Below are 19,575 nucleotides of genomic sequence, written 5' to 3'. Positions count from 1 at the left end.
CAGTAGCATTCCAAACTCAGGGGGCTTGTAGGAAGGGGACCAATTCCCCCCCTCCCCCCACTGCTCTGCCCTTCAATGATGCACTGACATGGCAATTCTCATTGGTCACTGAGGCTGTGTCCATTTCTCCCCACCTTTTTATCCCACAGTCTGCATCCAAACAGTTTTGTATCTCATAGACATAGGATGCTTTAAAAGGGAGTTAAGAGGTTATTGTATGTGGCAGTCAGTGCTAGGCATTGTGCTGAGAAATACAGAGCAAGGAGCCTTGGATCCATGATAGGAGGTAGAACCCAGTTTATTAAAAGCAGTGCTTCTTTAAGGCCCCTCGGGATCAAAGTCATGCTCAAACAAGCCTAAATCTTCAATGTAACCACAAAATAAAAGTCAGAAAATTTCCGGAACAAGCTCTTTTGCTCATTCTCATAAGTACTAAAAGGCACATAGACCTTAACTTGTATTCTGCTGATTGGTGATTTTCCACTTAACTCTTTCCTTGGCACCTATTATTGTAAGACTGGGTAGGGTCCCTGGTACAACATGTTTCTCCAAGATGCCAGGAGTGATCCCTGAGCACAGCCAGGAATGACCCAGAAAAACCAAAACCAAACAAACAAAATATTATTATAGACTGGCTTTTCACAAGTCCAATATTTAGCTCCTCCTGTAAGCTTTCTTAGACTTCCCTCTGGGCCATAACAGTGATGCTGTGTAAGCCTGCTGTGAGGATGTGAGCTTTTTTGTGGATGGAGTAAAGGGAAAACCAAGTCCTAGCACACTCTGAAGTGCATCTCCTCTGCTCCCCCACTGTCAGTTGGCTGCTTCCTCCAGGATGTCAGCCCTGCAGAAGAGCTTTTCACATCCCCTTGCAGGCTCCCCCTGCAAGTTCTTTCTTTTTTTTTTTTCTTTTTTTTTTGGTTTTTGGGCCACACCCGGCGGTGTCAGGGTGTTACTCCACCCTGGATTTACGTGTGGCGACCTGAGACCCACCCATTTTTGGGAGGGGTTTTGGGAACCGGATATTAGGTGTGACCTTACCTGCAAAACCCGGCCCATTTCTGGGAGGGGTTTTGGAATAGGGAGATAAACCCTGGAGCCAGGGGAGTTGGTCCTTGTCGGCCCTGCTGAGCTTGCTGGCTTTGGGGTCTCTGTTTCTGGTCTTGGACCAGATGGAGGCCAAAGGGAAGATGGCTAAAAGGGTTTAGACGCAGGGTAGCCTAAAATGGCTGAATGCTTAAAAGGTTATGAGATAGGCCACACACCTGTGGTGGTCAGGGCATGAATAAAAATGATGCTTCCTAATGCCTGCATGTGAGTAAGTGATTTTGCCAATCACCTGGGCCTTGGACCCGCCGCTGCATGGGAAATAAAGCCACGTGGCTGGGGCCTAAGCACAAAGGCCTCCATCCATCGCCATCCAGCTCCATCATTAATTATTTAATGCAAGTCCTGGCTATCTGCTCAGAAATAGCTCCTGGCAGGCATGGGGGGGAACCACATGGGACGCCGGGATTCGAACCAACCACCTTAGGTCCTGGATCGGCTGCTTGCAAGGCAAATGCCTCTGTGCTATCTCTCTGCACCCCCCCCCCCCCGCAGAGTCTAAGGAGTGTTGCATCTTTTCTTCTGCTGCCCAGGTGGTGAAATACCTCTTAGATTCCCACGCAAAGCCCAATAAGAAGGATCTCCGTGGAAATACTCCCCTCATTTATGCTTGCTCTGGTGGCCACCATGAAGTCGCAGCACTGTTGCTGCAGGTAAGCATCCCAGCTTACACCCTAGGAGGCCCCCTGCTGTGCATTTGGAGTGGGGGGGATGTTGACCTTTCCTCTCTGCAGCATGGGGCCTCCATCAACACGTCCAACAACAAGGGCAACACAGCGCTGCATGAGGCTGTGATGGAGAAGCGGGTGCTGGTGGTGGAGCTGCTGCTGCTGCACGGAGCCTCAGTTCAGGTGGTGAACAAGAGGCAGCGCACTGCCCTGGACTGTGCCGAGCAGGTGAGTGGGTGGAGGGAACCATGGCACCTGAGCCCTGGTAGGTCCACTCTGTGGTGCTGGATCGATCCCAGGGCATCACTCCTAGGCCCTTGAGGGCTCTGCCAGATGCGAGTGGGCTGGCAGTTTCCCAGAGGTGGGAGGTCCAGCCTGGGGCCACCTATGCTTCAGTGGGTTCCCTCCTCAGCCCCCACTCCGGAATTCTGGTCTCTCCCCAGCACTGGACGCCAGCTTCTGGGTCAGCGGCACAAAGGAGAAAGAAAGCTTATGCTTTGGTGCCTTTGAAACTCCCTGACCCCATTTCACTTCTCCTAGTTCTAAGTATATTTTCTCTGCAGAAATGGCAGGGAAAGACCCTTTTTTTTTTTTCCAGCAGGGCTAAGGTGTTCTTTTCTGCCTGTTTTGGTTTTAATCTGTCTAGTTTTCTACCTGCTCATAGATTCATTGTATCAGTGTTTGACTTTTCAAGCTCCCTCCCTCCCTCCCTCCCTCCCTCCCTCCCTCCCTCCCTCCCTCCCTCCCTCCCTTCCTTCCTTCCTTCCTTCCTTCCTTCCTTCCTTCCTTCCTTCCTTCCTTCCTTCCTTCCTTCCTTCCTTCCTTCCTTGTTTTGGCCACACCTGGCGGCGCTCGGGTTACTCCTGGCTCTGCACTCAGGAATCGCTCCTGGCAGGCTTGAGGTACCATTTGGGATGCTGGGTATTGATCCTGGGTCTGTCCCATGTTAGCCGCATACAAGCCAAAAGTCCTTCCCTTGTGCTATCGCTCTGGCCCCTCTAGATAATTTCTTAATTTCAGAATTGACTTTTTGGGGGGGAGGCTCAGGGATTGAACCCTAGTTGACAGTATGCAAACAAATATCTTACTTCCTGTGTTATCTTTCCAGCTCCAGAATTGACATTTTGAAAACATTTTAGTATTTTGCCCAAGTGATAATGATGAAAGGCTGTGACGTGCTGGGCCTCAGCTCAGCTCCTAAGTAGACACTGATAGGTCCTGTTATTTTCTGGAAGTAGTGGGAAGTGTGACCTTGGCAGTCAGACTGCCAGGCAGGCTGTGTGGATGCGGTTCTGCTCCCAGCCATTCCTTAGGCTTGATGGTGACCATTTTTGTCTTGTGGCAGCCACTTGGCTTTCCTGCACAGCTATAATCACGATTTTCAGATCTAAAATAGGCAATAACCTGCACAGAAGGAATAAAAATATTCTCCCTTTCACATTGTAGAATTCAAAAATAATGGAATTACTTCAGGTAGTACCAAGCTGTGTGGCCACGTTAGATGATGTTGGTGAAACAGACCACAAGGAGTACGTCACAGTTAAGATCAGGAAAAAATGTAAGAACTGACATTCTTTCTGTCATTGTCTGCATGGGATGATTTGGAACTTCATGAGTGGTTACTGGTTCTAATGGTGTATGTAAAATGTCCTTATAACCTTAACTGGGGTTGGAATAAAGGCTCCCAGGATGTGTATGTTGCATCGTCATCAGGATTTTATTAGTACTGGTTTCCTAGTGGGTTGTAATGGCATTTCTTAAGAAGGCAGATGGATACTCTCAGCATGGCCTTCAAAGACAAGTCTCTGTTCATTGCTTGGACAGGGGGCCTCATCTGGAACTTTCTCTCAATGTCTTCTGGGACCATATTCTAGACATCCAATGAAAATGTTACCTTAAAAATTTTATTTTTGGGGCCGGGAAGGTGGCGCTAGAGGTAAGGTGTTTGCCTTGCAAGCGCTAGCCAAGGAACAGACCGTGGTTCGATCCCCCGGCGTCCCATATGGTCCCCCCAAGCCAGGGGCGATTTCTGAGCACATAGCCAGGAGTAACCCTTGAGCGTCAAACGTGTGTGGCCCAAAAAACAAAAAAAAAAAAATTTTTTTTTTAACTTGCTGGTCAGTATGATAATAGAAGTTTCGAACAAGAAAAATACTGAATTATTTTTTTAAAGTTTTTATAGTTTACTTCTATAGCAGCATCCCCCTGAGGTTGTCTTACTGTGATTTTTCTGAAGGGGGATTTACATAAGTGTATTAAAGATTTTTCTTTCTGTTTTCTGTGCGTTTACACAGTGAGAGATGCCAGCCATTTCCTTAAGCAAATTCACTGTGTCATTTTCTATATTTTGCTAAACTATTTAAATCAGTGCTTAAATTATTTGGAAAATTTCAGAAGTTTCTCCTTTCATCTACAGGGAACTCTAAAATGTACGATCTGCCTGATGAACCTTTTTCAAGACAGTTTTACTTTGTCCATCCAGTTGGTCAGTTGAAGTGAGTATAAGACCAAGCTAGGGCCGGAGTGACAGCACAGTGGTAGGGCATTTGCCTTACATGCTGCTGACCTGAGACAGACCCAGGTTCAATTCCTGGCATCTGATATGGTCCCTGGAGTCTGCCAGGAGTGATTTTTGAGTGCAGAGCCAGGAATAACTCCTGAGTGCCACTAGTTGTGGCTTAAAAACCAAAACCAAAAAAAGAAAAAAAAAAGACCCAAGCTAAATTCTCTGTGTTTGACTGGATTTCCAGACAATGAAGTAGGGTTGCATGCAGTATCAGGGTCTCGGGCACAGCTGCACTTCTCAAATGCTTCATGGCCAGCCAGTATTTACAACACCCTCCCAGACTTTATTTTTTCCTTTCAGTTCCAGGGGGAAAAGTTCAAGAGAGATCATGACAAGAGATAGAAGTGTCCCTAATTTTACTGAGGATGCTTTGCATGAGGTAAGTTATTAAACACTGGTTTATTATCTAATTTTTTTGGAGCCTGGCTTGTCCACAACTAATCCATGGCAAACACATTTCTTATTTCATTATTTTCTTCACTAATAAAAGATACCTATAAAAAGCAGATTTTCTTTTACTGAGCAAATTTCAGGAATTGTTATATTCAAAGACAAATAATACCCTTTGGAACTGAGAAAGGAAGTGAGGGAAAGTGTGTAGTAACTGTCTCCCTGAGAAACAGCAGTCTATGCGGTGCCTGCTAGGTCAAATGGCTCCTTTTTCCAAGATGCTTCACTCCTTAAGTCCCCGAGCATAAGGAAGTGAGCAAGTTTCTATACTGATGGGTGACAGCTCTTCAAATACAGACTGTTGCTCTTGCAGACATTTTTGTGCATGGCCATCTTCCTACAGTCCTGCAGCTGCCCCAGTTGGCTATAGCAGCAGTCTGCATTTTTTTCTGTGGTGCTGCTTAGGATGATGCTTCAAAAAAAGACCTTGTCCGACTACTGTTTGCCAATATGCCGATTGGTAACAAAAAGTTGAGTTTAAGCTATGTCACAGGCTTGTTGAAACAAGTATCCTAAAGTGCTAAATCTTTGTGTTAGAGAAAGTGATTTTTGCTAACGTGACTGATTTTTCTTTTGAGCATGATTTATTTACTAAAACAAACATTTTGCTTTAGGTATAGAATACATCAATTTCAGTGTCTTTTCTGCACTTGGTCAAATTAAGAACACCCCCATCCCACCTCACAATATTTACCATTCTGTATTTTGTCTGTTTGCATTTATTTATTTTTAAGTTTTTTCTTTCTAATTTTTATTATAACATAGTGATTTACCATGTTATTTATAATAGTCATCTCAGACATTTAAATGTTCAAACACCATTTCCACCACTAGTGTGACCTTCTCTTTACCAGTATCCCCAGTCACCCACCCACCACCATAGCCTGCCCCTTGCAGGTACAAACAAATTTACTTCATATTGTTTGTTACAACACAAAGGCAAATTGAATTTGCAAATCTTCCATCCACATAGGTCATTTTGAACTGATTGTTACATCTCTTTGTGATGTTACTAAAGTCAGTGGTTTGCAATAATTTTACTGAAGGGGTATTATCATGCATGTCACACTACCTCCTTTCAGCACCCAGTTCTTGCTAACACGACTGATTTTAATTTCCCATGCATTTTTTTGTGGCTTGGGTTACAGATTGTCATGTGGGAAATCTATGTGTTGGAACTGGCCTGGGTCTAATCAAGGGTGAGCTATGAGGTTTTAGTGCTTCCTTCTGCTGACATGTTTCCTCGGGTGTGAAACAGGGATATAAACACACACATGTTATCATTGTAAAGACTAAATAAAGGTGGGAAGCTTGTGCACAAGCCACAACCCACAGGAAGCTTAGAGCTGAAACAGTGCCCTGATGTCACAGACAAGTGTTCATGGGTAATGCTTATTACTGTCATGATGGCTTTTTAAGTACTATGCAAATGTGAACTGTCAGGATTGTATCTTTTCTGTAGGCAGAGTTTCCAAGAGGCCCATCAAAACAAAAGAACCTACCAGACCAGAGCCAAGCTCAGACTGCCGACCAAAGCAGTAGCGGGACAGCAGTGAAACACGGCACCCCCAGAAACAGGCACATGCTCCGGAGACACACGCTCAACGAGGCTGTGGCCAAGGGCCCTATGGAGGCTGGCGTTTCCCAGACTGATCAGTGAGACAGAGTCTGCCACAGGATGTGAGCATGAGCACAGCTTAGAATCAAAACATCATTAAAAAAAAAAAAAAACTGGCTTGAGAGATGGACTTTCAGAAAGTTCCTGACAGCTTTTCTTTGACCAAGGGAAGAAATGCAACGATGACTACACTTGACAAGAAGTGAACAAAAATTCCAGGGGCAGGCATGATAGTATTTTTGCCTTGCATGAGGCTGACTGGGATTTAGTCCCTGGCATACCATATTACTCCCAGCAGCACCAGGAGTAACCCCTAAGCATCGCCAAGTGTGGCCCCCAAATAACAAGAATTCCAAGGCCATCCAGACCCTTCTGATGGACTGTGTTTCCCTTTGTGTTAGGGCTCCTTGGCTATAGTGGCTTTCTGTCGCCAGATCCTGACCTCATGTAAGCTGTTAACCTTCTGTGATGTGTGGAAGTTAGCAAATAACACACAAAAAGAATTGTCCCATCTGAGATATGCTGAAGCGAAGCCATTTAGGTCTAATAGTATAGTGGAGGCAGGACAGAGGTGTCAGACTGAAGTGAAGAAAATAGGGCCTGGAAAAGTCCTTTGCAAAGCTGCACTTGAACCAAAGATGCCTGCCTGGAATGCCATTTTCACATTCATTTTGGATAAAGAGGTTAGGCCTGTCCTAATCCACTTATGGGAAAAAGTAGGTTAATCTCTCTTCCAACAAAATAGACATATTTGTCACTGCACATGTCCCAGTAGCAGTGTCTCTAGAAATATCCTTTTCTGTTAAGAAGCTCCCTAAAACATCACCCCTGATGGTCACTGAGTGGATCTGGCACAACTTTTCTTAGTCTCTTGATTCAGATTCAATACTTACAGCACAAACCAGGTCAGATTACTTTAAGTTAAAATTTCTTGCATTTATTCCTTTTTATAAATTTCTACAGATTATACTGTTATTTTTTTATGTTACCAGTTGGCCTAGAGCTGCAGACAGGGTTTGTCTGAGTACATTTCCAAATAACTTTGTAATAGGGAAATGGTTTTGTGCATGTTCTTGGAAATAACTTGTGTATGTACAGAAGGGAGGGGCTCATTATTTTTCTACAAAGTAATTTATGATTTCTAATTTTTGAATGTGCCTTGGATATGTGCCAAATGATGGAAAAGAAACAGTAAATTTTATGATTCTTGAGTGTGTCATGAAAGCTATTTTGGCTACTATTTTTGCTATGAAGGTGTGTTTTGTGACTTCTCTAGAAAATGCATTTTGTTGGTTTGTTTCTGATTCTTGGGTCACACCTGGGAGAGTTCAGGGTTTACTCCTGGCTCTGCACTCAGGAATCACTCCTGGGTTGGGTCAGGGAACCATATTGGATGCTCAAGATCAAACCTGGGTTGGCTGCATGCAAGGCAAGTACCCTATCTGCCGAACCATTACTCTTGCCCGAGTAGAAAACTTCCTTGCTAGGCATTTTATTTTTCATTTACAGATCAGAGTGAGACTAAACCATGTAAACTTCAGAACAGTTGTTATCCATGTACCTAACCAGTGCTGACCTCATCCAAATGCAAGGCCCAGGCTTTTTTTTTTTTTTTTTTAACTTTAAAATAGAACATAGAACCAGATAGAGATTACAGTCCCCAGCACCACATATGGTCCCTTGAGGACCCCCAGGAAAGGCCCCCGAGTTGGAGCTAGTAGAAAGCCCTGAATATCATACCTATATGGCTTCAAATCCCTAAAACAAAATAAAACTCAGAATACTGATGTAATACATCCCAGAGTGGGTAACCACTCTTGATTTGTGAATTTTTTTCCTCCTCCCCATTTTTGTCACTATTTGTGGTGGTCATACCTGGAGGTGCTTGTGTGTAGGGGGTGTAAAGCCATATCAAGCACTCAGGTTGCCAGGCATTGAACACAGGACACCCCCCCCCACACACACACACACATAAGGTATATACTTTTCTGTGACCCCTTCATCCCAATTTTCTGGTTTTTTTGGGCCACACCCAGTGATGCTCAGAGTTACTCTGGGCTCTACACTCAGGAATTACATATGACAGTGCTTGGGGGACCATATAGGATGTTGGGGATTGAGCCTGGATTGTCCAAATACAAGGCAATCTACTTGCTCTATTAATCTCTCTAGCCCCTCATCCTTTTACTCTTGATTCTGTGCTCAAAAATTACTTCTGGCAGGCTCGGGGACCCAATAGGATGCTGGGGATCAAACTGGGCCAGCTGCATGCAAAGCAAACACCCTACCCACTGTGCAATCACTCCGGTCCGCAATTTTGTTTTAATAAATGCTTTAATTAAATCACCGTGAGGCAGTTACAAAATTGTTTATGGTTAAGTTTCAATCGTACAACACCCATCCCTTCACCAATGCATATTTCTCAACACTAATGTTTCCGTTTCCTTCTCATTCTCTCCCCTTTCTAGGCTGCCTCTATGGCATTCTTGTTCTTCTCTCCCTTTTATCCTTTCAAACACTGGTTTGCAATACTGTAGTTACCGAAGGGGTTTCATACCTATCACTTTAACTCCTTTCAGCACCCAGTTCTTGTTCAGGGTGACCATATCCAACTATCATTGTCATAGTGGTCCCTTCTCTGCCTTAACTGCACTCCTCTGCTCTTGTGGCAAGCTTCCTCCTGGTCCTTGTCTTTATTGTCTTGGAAATTACCTATATATATCTATATATACACATACATACACATATATATTATATCCCAACTTTAGCAGAACATATTGACTTAATTGTTCTGGTTCTATACTATTTATGACCTATGATTTATTGGCATAGCCATTTCCAAAATGCAAATCACATAATTGGTACTACCTCATTTTGAGTGTCTATACAATTCTCAAAACTTTCACGTATAACCTATTTAATAATTGTTCTAGCTGGTTAATAATGGCAAATGAGAGAGGTTCAAACGGAGTTAATTGGCTTGAGAATCAGAGCTGCCGGGGTTAAGGCCAAATTGGCTGAGTCAACAACTGGGCCTTCCATTGTCAAATTTCCAACTTGGCTGCTGCTTCATCTGGAGATGGAAACACTCTCTGGCTGGGATCGTCAGCCTTGAGGCAGACATTAGCTCAGGATCTATTTTGGTAACTAACCAGTATAAGCCAGTTGAAGTACTTAAATTATTTTAAAAAACTTTTCTCCAGTTGCTTTTTATTGGGGGAAGTTGGCCACACCCCACAGTCCTGGGGTACTCTTGGCTCTGCATTCAGAAATTATTCCTGGTTGGGGGGGCGGGGGGTTTAGTTACACGGGATGCCAGGGACAGAACCCAGGTTAGCCACATACAAGGCAAATGCCCTAATTGCTGTGCTATCACTCCAGCCTCTCCAGTTGCTTTGTTTGCAAAACTAAACTTGGTTACAGTTGAGAAACTAGGCAAGTTTTGAACTCAAGGGGTTGCCAACTGAATTGATGGATTTAGACTAACCGCTCCCCAACTCCTCTACTCAATCGGTTTTCCAATTCTTTATTTATACTCCCTAGTCACAAATGTCCCTGAAGAAATTGATCCTTTTTTGGGGGAGAAGCCCACACCTGGCATGGTACTCCTTCATTAACAATAGTGCAAATCACTGTCTAAAAGGAAAACACAAAGAAGGGGTGAGAGAAGAAAAATGTGTGCAGGCAGAGGGCATGGTGGGAAGGAAACTGGGGACATTGGTGGCTGGAAATGTTCAATGGGTTGAAGGTAGTGTACATTAGAAGACTGAAATTCAATCATGAATAACTTTGCAACTATGGTGTTTAAATAAAAGGGGGAGTCATTAGCTTGGATTGCCTTTGGGGGAGTCAGTGTTGGGCTCTACTGATGGTAGTTTTTCAGGTCCAAGTGCACCTTATGTGCTGCTAGGGTGGTCCACAAATAAGGGAAGTGCCTTAACCTTTATATGCACTCCCTGGCCTGAAGTATTCGAGTTGATGCATTCTATTCTAAACCAACATGGGCTTAATTCCCACAACAGTCCTAGCTGCTGCCATTCCCCTCTCACAGAAGAGTGCTTGTGGAGTTTCTATTTCGGCTGAGGCCATTTTCCTACCCAACACTAATGTCACAATTACAGAGAGAATATATTCATGCTGCTACACATATGCTTTCAGTACGAATGGAAAAAATTCAAAATGCAGACCTTCTGTTCATTCGGCTATGGCACAAACAACTCTGCCTAAATTGTTTTATTTAGCATAACAAGTTTATTTTTTAAAAGGCATATACACAGTAAACAAAGTAAACACATTCAATTAGATCGGAACTTCTGCCAAGTATTATCTGTTCTCAAATTGTTCCATTAAGTTCCAGTCTCTATAAACATTTGAAATTCAATAATCATCGTCATCTTCATCTGAGTCCATTACTTTTCTCCTGTTGAACTGGGGGGGGGGGGAGGATTTAAATGAGTGTCATAACATGTTTAATAGTGACTGAAATTTTTCATTTGTACCACATTCAAGTGTGAGAGCCACTAGTGGTACAATGGCATTATTATGTTAAGAAAGTATAGCCCAGGCATAAATGTTTCTTATGTGCCAAACTCTGGGCTTGATCTCTGGTAAAACACACATATAAGCACACACATGCACTGTCATCAACATGTCAACATGTTAAGAAAGCTTTAAGAAAGCTCTAAGTCTTAAAAAAAAAACAACTAAGAGCACTGAGGCCAGAAAGATACTACAGCAGGCAGGGTGCTTGCCTTGTATGCTGCATTCCTCAGTTTGATTCCTGGTACCACATAAGGTCCCCCGATCCCCACTCAGGGATCCCTGAGCAGAGCCAGGAGAAAGCCCCAAGTACCACCAGGTATGTCCCCCACCCAACTGAACCACATAGTATGTGTACCCCCACTTCTGTGTTACAAAATGCAAGTATAGGATGACACATGACCTGGAAGAGAAGCAACTTAATGCTTCATTTAAAATACCCATCTTTTCAATGTGCATCCAAGAAACTTACTTTGACTGTTGTTTTCTTTTCTGTTTGTTGACTAACTTTTTCAAGGATTTCTATTAAACCTTGTTCTGAAACCTAAAATAAAATAAAAAAGAGCACTTTTTAAGATGAAGATTCTTCTATGTCAGCAGAGTGAATTGTTTTACAGGTCAAGAGGGCAGAGGAAGTGGGATGGAAGGTAGAAACTACTGGCTCTAACTGTTGTCCAAATAATCTGCTCTGCCCTAGTCATCAGGAGGGAGGGAAAGTATCCCTCAGCTTCCTCAGAAAATCCAAAGTTGTTGTTGTGTGTCTAGGAATGTCTGTATCAACACTAAAGGGGACAATCACAATCATCCAAGACTACTATGCTAGACATCAGGGGCTGATGAGTTTAAAGTTTGGAAAACACAAGCCAGACTTTCTCCCACTGATAAAGTCCTAGTGTAAGGTGTTGAGTCCCTGTGTAGGCAGACCTAAAGGATCTGGACTCTAAAGAATCCTGTTTTACAGAATCTACACAGTAGGACATCTATATATTTGAATGGGTATCTTAAATATCTTGTCTCCTTGCCTTCACCCTCACAGACACTGAATCAAAGGGATACCAATATCTATAGCATTATTGGGAAAGCAAAATAACATTTCAGAGAAAGCAACCAGTTATCCTTTTGGATTTATGGTAAGTAGAACTATTTTCTTTTTTTTTCGTTTTGTTTTTTTGTTTTTGGGGGGGGGGTGCCACACCCGGCAGTGCTCAGGGGTTACTCCTGGCTGTCTGCTCAGAAATAGCTCCTGGCAGGCACGGGGTGGGGGTGGGGGGTGGGGACCAAATGGGATACCGGGATTCGAACCAACCACCTTTGGTCCTGGATTGGCTGCTTGCAAGGCAAACGCCGCTGTGCTATCTCTCCGGGCCCGGAACTATTTTCTTTTCTGTAAAGTCACTTCAAAGAAATTATTAACAAGAACTCATACCGGAAGAGAAATTTATAATTTTTAAAGATATATTCTGCGGGGCTGGAGAGACAGCATAAAGGTAAGGCGTTTGCCTTTCATGCAGAAGGTCATCGGTTCAAATCCCGGCGTCCCATATAGTCCCCCGTGCTGCCAGGAGCAATTTCTGAGCCTGGAGCCAGGAATACCCCCTGAGAACTGCCGGGTGTGACCCAAAAACCAAAAAAAAAAAAAAAAAAAGAAAAGATATATTCTGCTAACGTAGACACATAAGACTGCTACAGGCAGTTCAAACTTACCTTTCCACTTAGCTGTCCATATCTTGCCATTTGTATGAGGTAATTCTCTACAGCTTTAGATTTTTCAGGCTTTACAAGTGCTAAATTACTTACTAAAATAAAACAAAGCAAAATATATATATGAATACTGTCCAAAATGCACATTGTGTCTTATATATAACATGTTAGAACTCTGCACTGATATTTCTAAAACACTGGGACTTTATGACTGAAGATTAGCAAGGACGGTAGGACAGATATTGTTGCCCCTTAAAAAACAAAGAAACTTAAGTTCAGGTATTCAATCTCCGTCAAGGCCACAGAGAGGTAGTAGCTGATCTTAGAATCAAAGGGTGTCCTCGGATTCTAAACACTACTGACTTTTGGAAATGCATGATAGCATTCTGAAAATACTATAAATCGACACTGTTGGTACTCTAAGACTTCTAAGTATGATACAGAGCTATAAATTATAACAAAAATAAGTTATATAAGGTTATAGTTAGATTTCTAGTTATACACTGGTGGTGGGAATTGCCCTATTTCACTGTCACTATATGCCTGAAATACAACTACGAAGGACTTGTAATTCACAATGGTCTCAAAAAATAGAGAAGAAAAAAAGACTTCTAGTTATAATACAGAAGATAGTACCTTATTCTTCAACAAGATTTTCGTTCATTTTTTAGAAATTATAACATATACTATAATCAAGACAACAAAAAACCTGAGAATGACCACAGTAGGTCAACTTCAAGCAATGTGAATGACTCCACTGAAGAGCTGTTTCTTATGTGTTTACCCCTCCAGACTTGGCCATCATCTATGCTACAAAGGAACTCAACTGGTCCTCTAACATAACCTAAGCATATTTATTTATACAGGCCACTCTTCTTATAAGAAGAATATATGGAGTTCTTTATATGGAACTCAAGTGTTACACGAGACAAAAACCTAATCCAGACAGCAATAATTTCACACACACACCTCCTTATTCAGGGAAGTCAATTTTATGAATATAACTTAAAGGAAACTTAAGATGCTTACAGCGGGCCCGGGCTGACTGATCCAGAACTTGGGCTAACATATTGTTTCTCATTTCTGCTTCCCTATAATAAAAACAGGTCATGCAAAAATAAGTTGTCAGCATTCTACTGAACATATGTGATTCAGTATATTTCTCAAGAGGGAATCCTGCTGTGTATGTGAATTGGCTGGTGCTGGGTGCTCAGCAGCAGGTATATTCAAGTAGAAGAGCCCAAGAGCTAGTACAATGGGTAGGGTGTTTTGCCATGCATGTGACTGACTTGGGTTCCAACCCCAGTACCATATATGGTCCCCCTGAACCCCACCAGGAGTGATCCTGGGCACAGTCAAGAGTAAGCCCAGAGTACTGCTAGGTGTGCCCCCCAAACAAAATCTAAGAGTCTGCTTAAAACATTTACATTTTCATTTCATTACACTTACATTTTCATATTTAAGGATGGAGATTTGGTTCAACCATTAATAACAAAGGACCAATTTGTGAGAAAGGTGCTAAAACTAGTGAGATTTGGAGTAATTAAAAGAACCAAGTGTACTAAAAAACAAAAACAAAAAAAAAAAAAAAAAAAAAAAAAGGGGCCGGGCGGTGGCGCTCGAGGTAAGGTGCCTGCCTTACCTGCGCTAGCCTAGGAGACGGACCGCGGTTCGATCCCCCGGCGTCCCATATGGTCCCCCAAGCCAGGAGCGACTTCTGAGCGCATAGCCAGGAGTAACCCCTGAGCGTCACCGGGTGTGGCCCAAAAACCAAAAAAAAAAAAAAAAAATTGGGGGCCGGAGAGATAGCATGGAGGTAGGGCATTAGCCTTGCATGCAGAAGAACGGTGGTTCAAATCCCAGCATCCCATATGGTCCCCCGAACCTGCCAGGAGCGATTTCTGAGTAGAGTCAGGAGTAACCCCTGAGCACTGCTGGGTGTGACCCAAAAAACTAAACAACAAAGAAAAAACCCAGACCACCAAATGATTAATCCATGTAATTTTCTTGGAGATGAAGCTGAGAGCCAGGGAGGAGTTTCAGGAGATGTACCTGAGATCAAAATAGAACATAATCCCCCATTTCAAGACTCTCTTCTGGTTCCAGGTAGGGAGTAGAAAAAGAACCAACAACACATATGCAGTTTCCTAATTAGGAACTACTTTACAGTCCTAGTTTCAAATGTTATAGCAGCATAATCCCCCCACCCCATGTAAGTCTTTTAAATAACTTAATATATAATGAAAGACAAAAGCAAAGCTTGGGCTAGGGAGGAAGTTGAAAGAGCTGAAACACATGCAAGGCCCAGAGTTCGATCCTCAGTACCAACCCACTCCTCCCCAAGTTCATCTTGGTTGAAACTAAGAGCAGGTATGGGATGGCTGTGCGGATGCTACCTGAGGACTCTTAAGAGAGCTTCAAGCCTGAAAGCCAACCTCAAAGGCCATATCCTTCTCACTAGCTATGAACTATACAGTTCACTAAAGCTAAGATGCCACAATCTCACCAGTTTTATATATAATACAATAGTTTTCATACTTGCAATGCATAACTAATATATTTTACAACCACTCAACTGGTTAACTGTATAACTATAAAATGAATTTTATATATAAAACACATGTATACTTGTTTTGTATATGAGAACATAAATACCCTCCTGGTACCTTTAAGGAAAACCCCACTTATAGCTGGTTATTGGGGTACAAAAAAACCCAAGCAACCAACCCCCACTGAAAAGAGCAAGGACAAGAGTGCATGTAAGCATTTAAATGGTTCTGAGCAGTGTAAGACAAACATTACCCAAAACTCAAACTTTGAGCTGAAGAGAACGAGCTCAGTTGCTGTCATAAGTCCTATCTCCCATACCATGTATGGCCGCCAAAACAAAGCCTGAGCACTTCAGGCTGGCCCCCAAATCAAAGCCAAACCCTCAAATGTCATGTTTCAGTCTAGCATCTCTATCTGAAAAGAGATATCTATCTATATAGATTTATATATATAAATATATATCTTTATAGATAGATATCTATAGATATCTTTTCAGATAGATATCTGAAAAGAGCAAGGTGGAGGGAGGGGGAACTTCAGAGATTTCAATTTTAAGAGGTCTCAGGTTTTGAAAGATACTCAGGAGAGAGCAGAAGCAAAGAAAAGTTCTGTGAAAATGGAGGGCAAAAATGATTCGTTTTGAGACACAACTCCAAGTGCAATGACATAAAACACGAGGGAAAAAGCCTATCAGAGTTCAAAAAATGCATTTTCTCCTGGGCACTATCCTACTATTTGTTTTAGTCCATTGATGCAGGCCACTTCAGGTCATTTTCCATCTGCCTATATTCCTGACCGGGCGAAAGTGCCCAGTACTTAAGGACCGAATTCGTATGTTCAATGGTAAGGAGATGAGAAGTTGCTATTTAAGAGCTACAGTCTAGGTTTGTGTGATGACATTATAAAGTGGTGGCATGATACACAGAATTCTGGTAGTAGCATTCCTGATGGATGGTTAGGTGAGGATGGCAAATGTTTATATCCTTTAAATTGTTTTAAAATTAGAAAAATCGTTAGTGTGATAGGCTAATCCAGTATTCATTCTGCCAGGTGTGAGGTGCACGAGAGAAAGCAACAGTAAAACTAGTATTCAGTGGATAGTCACGAAATGTGAACAACTGACACACCCGTGGAAGTTCTAGCCCCACCTTTTGCAGTTAAGTACTGCCTGGTTAAAACCATCAAGCAGAACCACAGGGGCAGCAACGATTTGATGACTCCATCTGGGCCCATTTAGGGAGCAAATTAGCAAAAAAACAGCTGCCTAATAAGGGATGAAAAAAAAAAAAAACCTCCCTGCTTAGAGAATAAACCTTAGACTCACTCACATACATACCCATGGCTACAAATCAAATAAGTAAATAAAAAAAAAAAAAAACCCACTTGGTGAAACCAGTCTTCAAAACAATTGAGCTCTGCAAACTACCTACCTATGCTTTGCTTCCTGCTGTGCTGCATCTCCCGGATCCTGGATGAGGGGGTGGAAATAAAAAAAAAAAAAACAAAAAAAAAACATAATTTTATCTTTTAGTGATTTCACACAGAAAGGCATAAAAAAAATAACAGAAACTGAAATTTTAGGGGGACACAGGAGAGGTCCTGGTTTCAATGAGGGGGATACTGGATGGGAGGGGGTAAAAATAACACATAATTTTATCTTTTAGTGATTTCACACAAAAAGGCATTAAAAAAAAGGAGCTGAGATTTTAGGGGGGACACAGGAGAGAGGCTCCTGGCTTCAAAGAGGGGGCGTCGGCGGTGCAAGCAACTTTCCCATAGGTCAGAATCCCAGTGCAGGAACAAGAGGGGTTGGCCCCTGCAGGAGAAAAATGGGGCGATTTCAGGAAAAATCACACTGCTGAGGACTTGGCTCCCTGGGGCCTACCTCCAGCCGACCCCACCCAACAGCAAGTCCCCCCGATCTCCGAATTTCGCTCAGGACGCCTTTGGATTCCAGAATACAATTGGGAGCACAAGCGGCCCGGGATGCACCAGCCCAGGTGGGGCCTGGACGCGCAGGGCAGGCCGGCCCCGGCCCCGATCAGCCTCGCCCTTCCAGCTAGGGCGAGGGCGGCGCCCAATGCGGCCAGGCTCGGCGGGCGGCAGCGGCGGCGCGCTCACCCACCCCGTGCTTCGCCTGCAGCTCCGCGATGCGCTGCTTCCGCAGCGCCTCCAGCTCCTCGTCCGCCATGCCGAGGGGTTGCGCTCCCGCCGCTCTTGCTCCGACCCACGCCTCCCGCTCCTCGGCGACTGCGCAGGCGCGCGCCGACGCGCCCAGGCAGCACCAATCCAGCCCCGAGCGCGCCGCCAGGCTTTCTGGGGGAGGCCGAACCTGCGATCGCGGGCGGAGGGCGGTGGGTGGGATGCACTCGCGGTGGTTCCTTGCTCTGGGCTCCGCTTGCTCCCCTGGCAGACTACTGGGTGGGGAGTTTAGTCATTTACGGGCACCCCTGCATCGCAAAAGGCAGTACTCAATCTTTTCCTTCCTTCCTTCCTTCCTTCCTTCCTTCCTTCCTTCCTTCCTTCCTTCCTTCCTTCCTTCCTTCCTTCCTTCCTTCCTTCCTTCCTTCCTTCCCTTTCTCCTTCCTTCCTTCTCACCCCCTTTCTCCCTTGCTTCCTCCCTCCCTTCTTTCCCTTTCTCCTTCCTTCCTTCTCTCCCTCCTTCCTCCCTTGCTTCCTCCCTTCTTTCCCTTTCTCCTTCCTTCCTTCTCTCCCTCCTTCCTTCCTCCTCCCTCCCTCCCTTTCCTTTTCTTCCTCCTTCCTCCCTTCCTTCTCTTCCTTCCCTTCCTTCTCTTCCTCCCTCCCTCCCTTCCTTCTCTTCCTTCCCTTCCTTCTCTTTCTCCCTTCCTCCCTCCCTTCCTCCCTCCCTCTCTCCCTTCCTTCCTTCCTTCCTTCCTTCCTTCCTTCCTTCCTTCCTTCCTCCCTCCCTTCCTTCCTTCCTTTTTTCTTTTCCTTCCTTCCTTCCTTCCTTCCTTCCTTCCTTCCTTCCTTCCTTCCTTCCTTCCTTCCTTCCTTCCTTCCTTCCTTCCTTCCTTCCTTCCTTCCTTCCCTCCCTCCCTCCCTCCCTCAATGCAAGGCAATGCCATTGCCCCCTTGCATTATCTCTATCACAGTGCCCTGTCTTCTCAGATGGGGAGAATATTCCAGAATCTCCCATGCTTCAGAGAGGCAGGGCTGGAACACTTAAGAGTCAGCCTGTAGACTGCCTTCTTTTTCTTTTTTTTTTTTTTAGGGGTTCTGTTGGCTGTGGTCACAATTCCCCAAAGGCCACAGCAGAACAATTTGTAGAGATGCAGGAGGTAGTGAAGAGCAGAGAAAGGGGCTCAGTCTTCTCACTCTGAGGAGGCTGCAGGCCAACACTGGTAGTAAAGACTGGCCAGAGGCAGGGTTTGGGGTGTTGGTGCTTTTCACAAGAGGCAGGAGGGAGTTTTCAAACTCACCATAAGATTTCTGTCCTCTTTTTTTCTTCCCCCTTCAAGGTTTTCTATCACAGAGCTTGGTAACACTTTTCCCCTCCATGCCATTAAGCAGGACCTGTCTGAGAGGAATTAATGCTATGAAAATAATATGAAAGTCTTGCCTTGCACACAGCCAACCCAATCTCATATGGTCTCCTGAGCCCACCAGGAGTGACTCCTGAGCACAGATCCTGGAGTAACTCCTGAGCACTGCCGGGTGTGGCTCCAACCTGCCCCCAAAGAAAGTTTAGACATGGGCCATTTCATCCCATTTTCCAGATCTTTGATAAAATCGTTTTTTAAATTATTATTTATTTGTTTTGGGGCCACACCCATCAGTGCCAAGGGGTTACACCTGGCTCTGCTCTCAGGAATCACTCCTGGCAGGCTCAGGGTACCGCATGGAATGGTAGGAATCAAATCCAGGTCTATCCTGGGTTGGCCACATGCAAGGCAAAAGCCCTACTGCTGTGCCATCTCTCCGGCCCTATGATAAAAAATAGTTTTAATTGATTTGAGCATAGTGTAACATGCCTAACACAGAAAGTATAGTAACTTAGAGCCATATAGAAGACATCTTTTCAAATTCTAGCACATACATAGAGTATATGAATAGAAGTATTAGAATAGAAAATAGTTGTTTTGTACATGACTAAAAGGTGGCTCATCCTGATGCGGGTCAGAGGGCTTTCTTTCATAAGGAGTTGAAACAGAATTTCTCACAGCAAAACAAAACAAAGAACAAATTTTGCAATGATTTACAATTGCAAATTCATATTTGCAAATAGGAATGGGGGCCAGAGAGATGGTGCAGTGGGTAGGTTGCCTTCCTTGCAGGTAGCTGACCTGGGTTCAATCCCTGGCCCTCAGAAGGGAGAGTCCTAGGATTCAGTGGTTGTCCTACTGAATTCTAGGACTCTC

The 19,575-nt window shown here is 44.0% G+C and overlaps 2 protein-coding genes across 2 annotated transcripts in view; one reads left to right on the top strand and one right to left on the bottom strand.

Annotated features, from left to right (window-relative positions):
* ANKRD27 (ankyrin repeat domain 27) overlaps positions 1-7,611 on the top strand; it is a 68,046-nt gene extending 60,435 nt beyond the window's left edge. Inside the window, exons 24-29 of the mRNA XM_049786989.1 lie at positions 1,638-1,757; positions 1,839-2,000; positions 3,219-3,330; positions 4,189-4,267; positions 4,639-4,717; positions 6,251-7,611. Of these exons, the coding sequence (XP_049642946.1) occupies positions 1,638-1,757; positions 1,839-2,000; positions 3,219-3,330; positions 4,189-4,267; positions 4,639-4,717; positions 6,251-6,448 (750 nt within the window). The 3' untranslated portion in view covers positions 6,449-7,611. The remainder of the gene's footprint in view (positions 1-1,637; positions 1,758-1,838; positions 2,001-3,218; positions 3,331-4,188; positions 4,268-4,638; positions 4,718-6,250) is intronic.
* A 3,023-nt stretch (positions 7,612-10,634) lies between these two features.
* PDCD5 (programmed cell death 5) lies at positions 10,635-17,454 on the bottom strand. Its single transcript, XM_049786324.1, has 6 exons — positions 17,322-17,454; positions 16,627-16,664; positions 13,676-13,737; positions 12,650-12,741; positions 11,418-11,489; positions 10,635-10,834 (listed from the first exon to the last, which is right to left on the bottom strand). Exons 1-6 carry the CDS (start codon positions 17,385-17,387, stop codon positions 10,784-10,786), a joined length of 381 nt encoding a protein of 126 aa, XP_049642281.1. The 5' UTR covers positions 17,388-17,454; the 3' UTR covers positions 10,635-10,783.
* Positions 17,455-19,575: the final 2,121 nt, after the last annotated feature.

The sequence above is a fragment of the Suncus etruscus genome, chromosome 14, assembly GCF_024139225.1.
Source record: "Suncus etruscus isolate mSunEtr1 chromosome 14, mSunEtr1.pri.cur, whole genome shotgun sequence".
Classification (NCBI taxonomy): domain Eukaryota; kingdom Metazoa; phylum Chordata; class Mammalia; order Eulipotyphla; family Soricidae; genus Suncus; species Suncus etruscus.
The sequence above is the reverse complement of the archived record's forward strand: the minus strand, read 5'-3'. Positions and strand labels throughout refer to the sequence as shown.

Excerpts from the sequence above, each read along its gene's own strand:
- PDCD5 (XM_049786324.1), bottom strand. The coding sequence starts at position 17,387 with ATGGCGGACGAGGAGCTGGAGGCGCTGCGGAAGCAGCGCATCGCGGAG. Across the intron at positions 16,665-17,321 it reads AGCTGCAGGCGAAGCACGGG|GATCCGGGAGATGCAGCACA; the intron begins GTGGGTGAGCGC and ends CCCCTCATCCAG. Across the intron at positions 11,490-12,649 it reads ATGGACAGCTAAGTGGAAAG|GTTTCAGAACAAGGTTTAAT; the intron begins GTAAGTTTGAAC and ends ATTTTATTTTAG.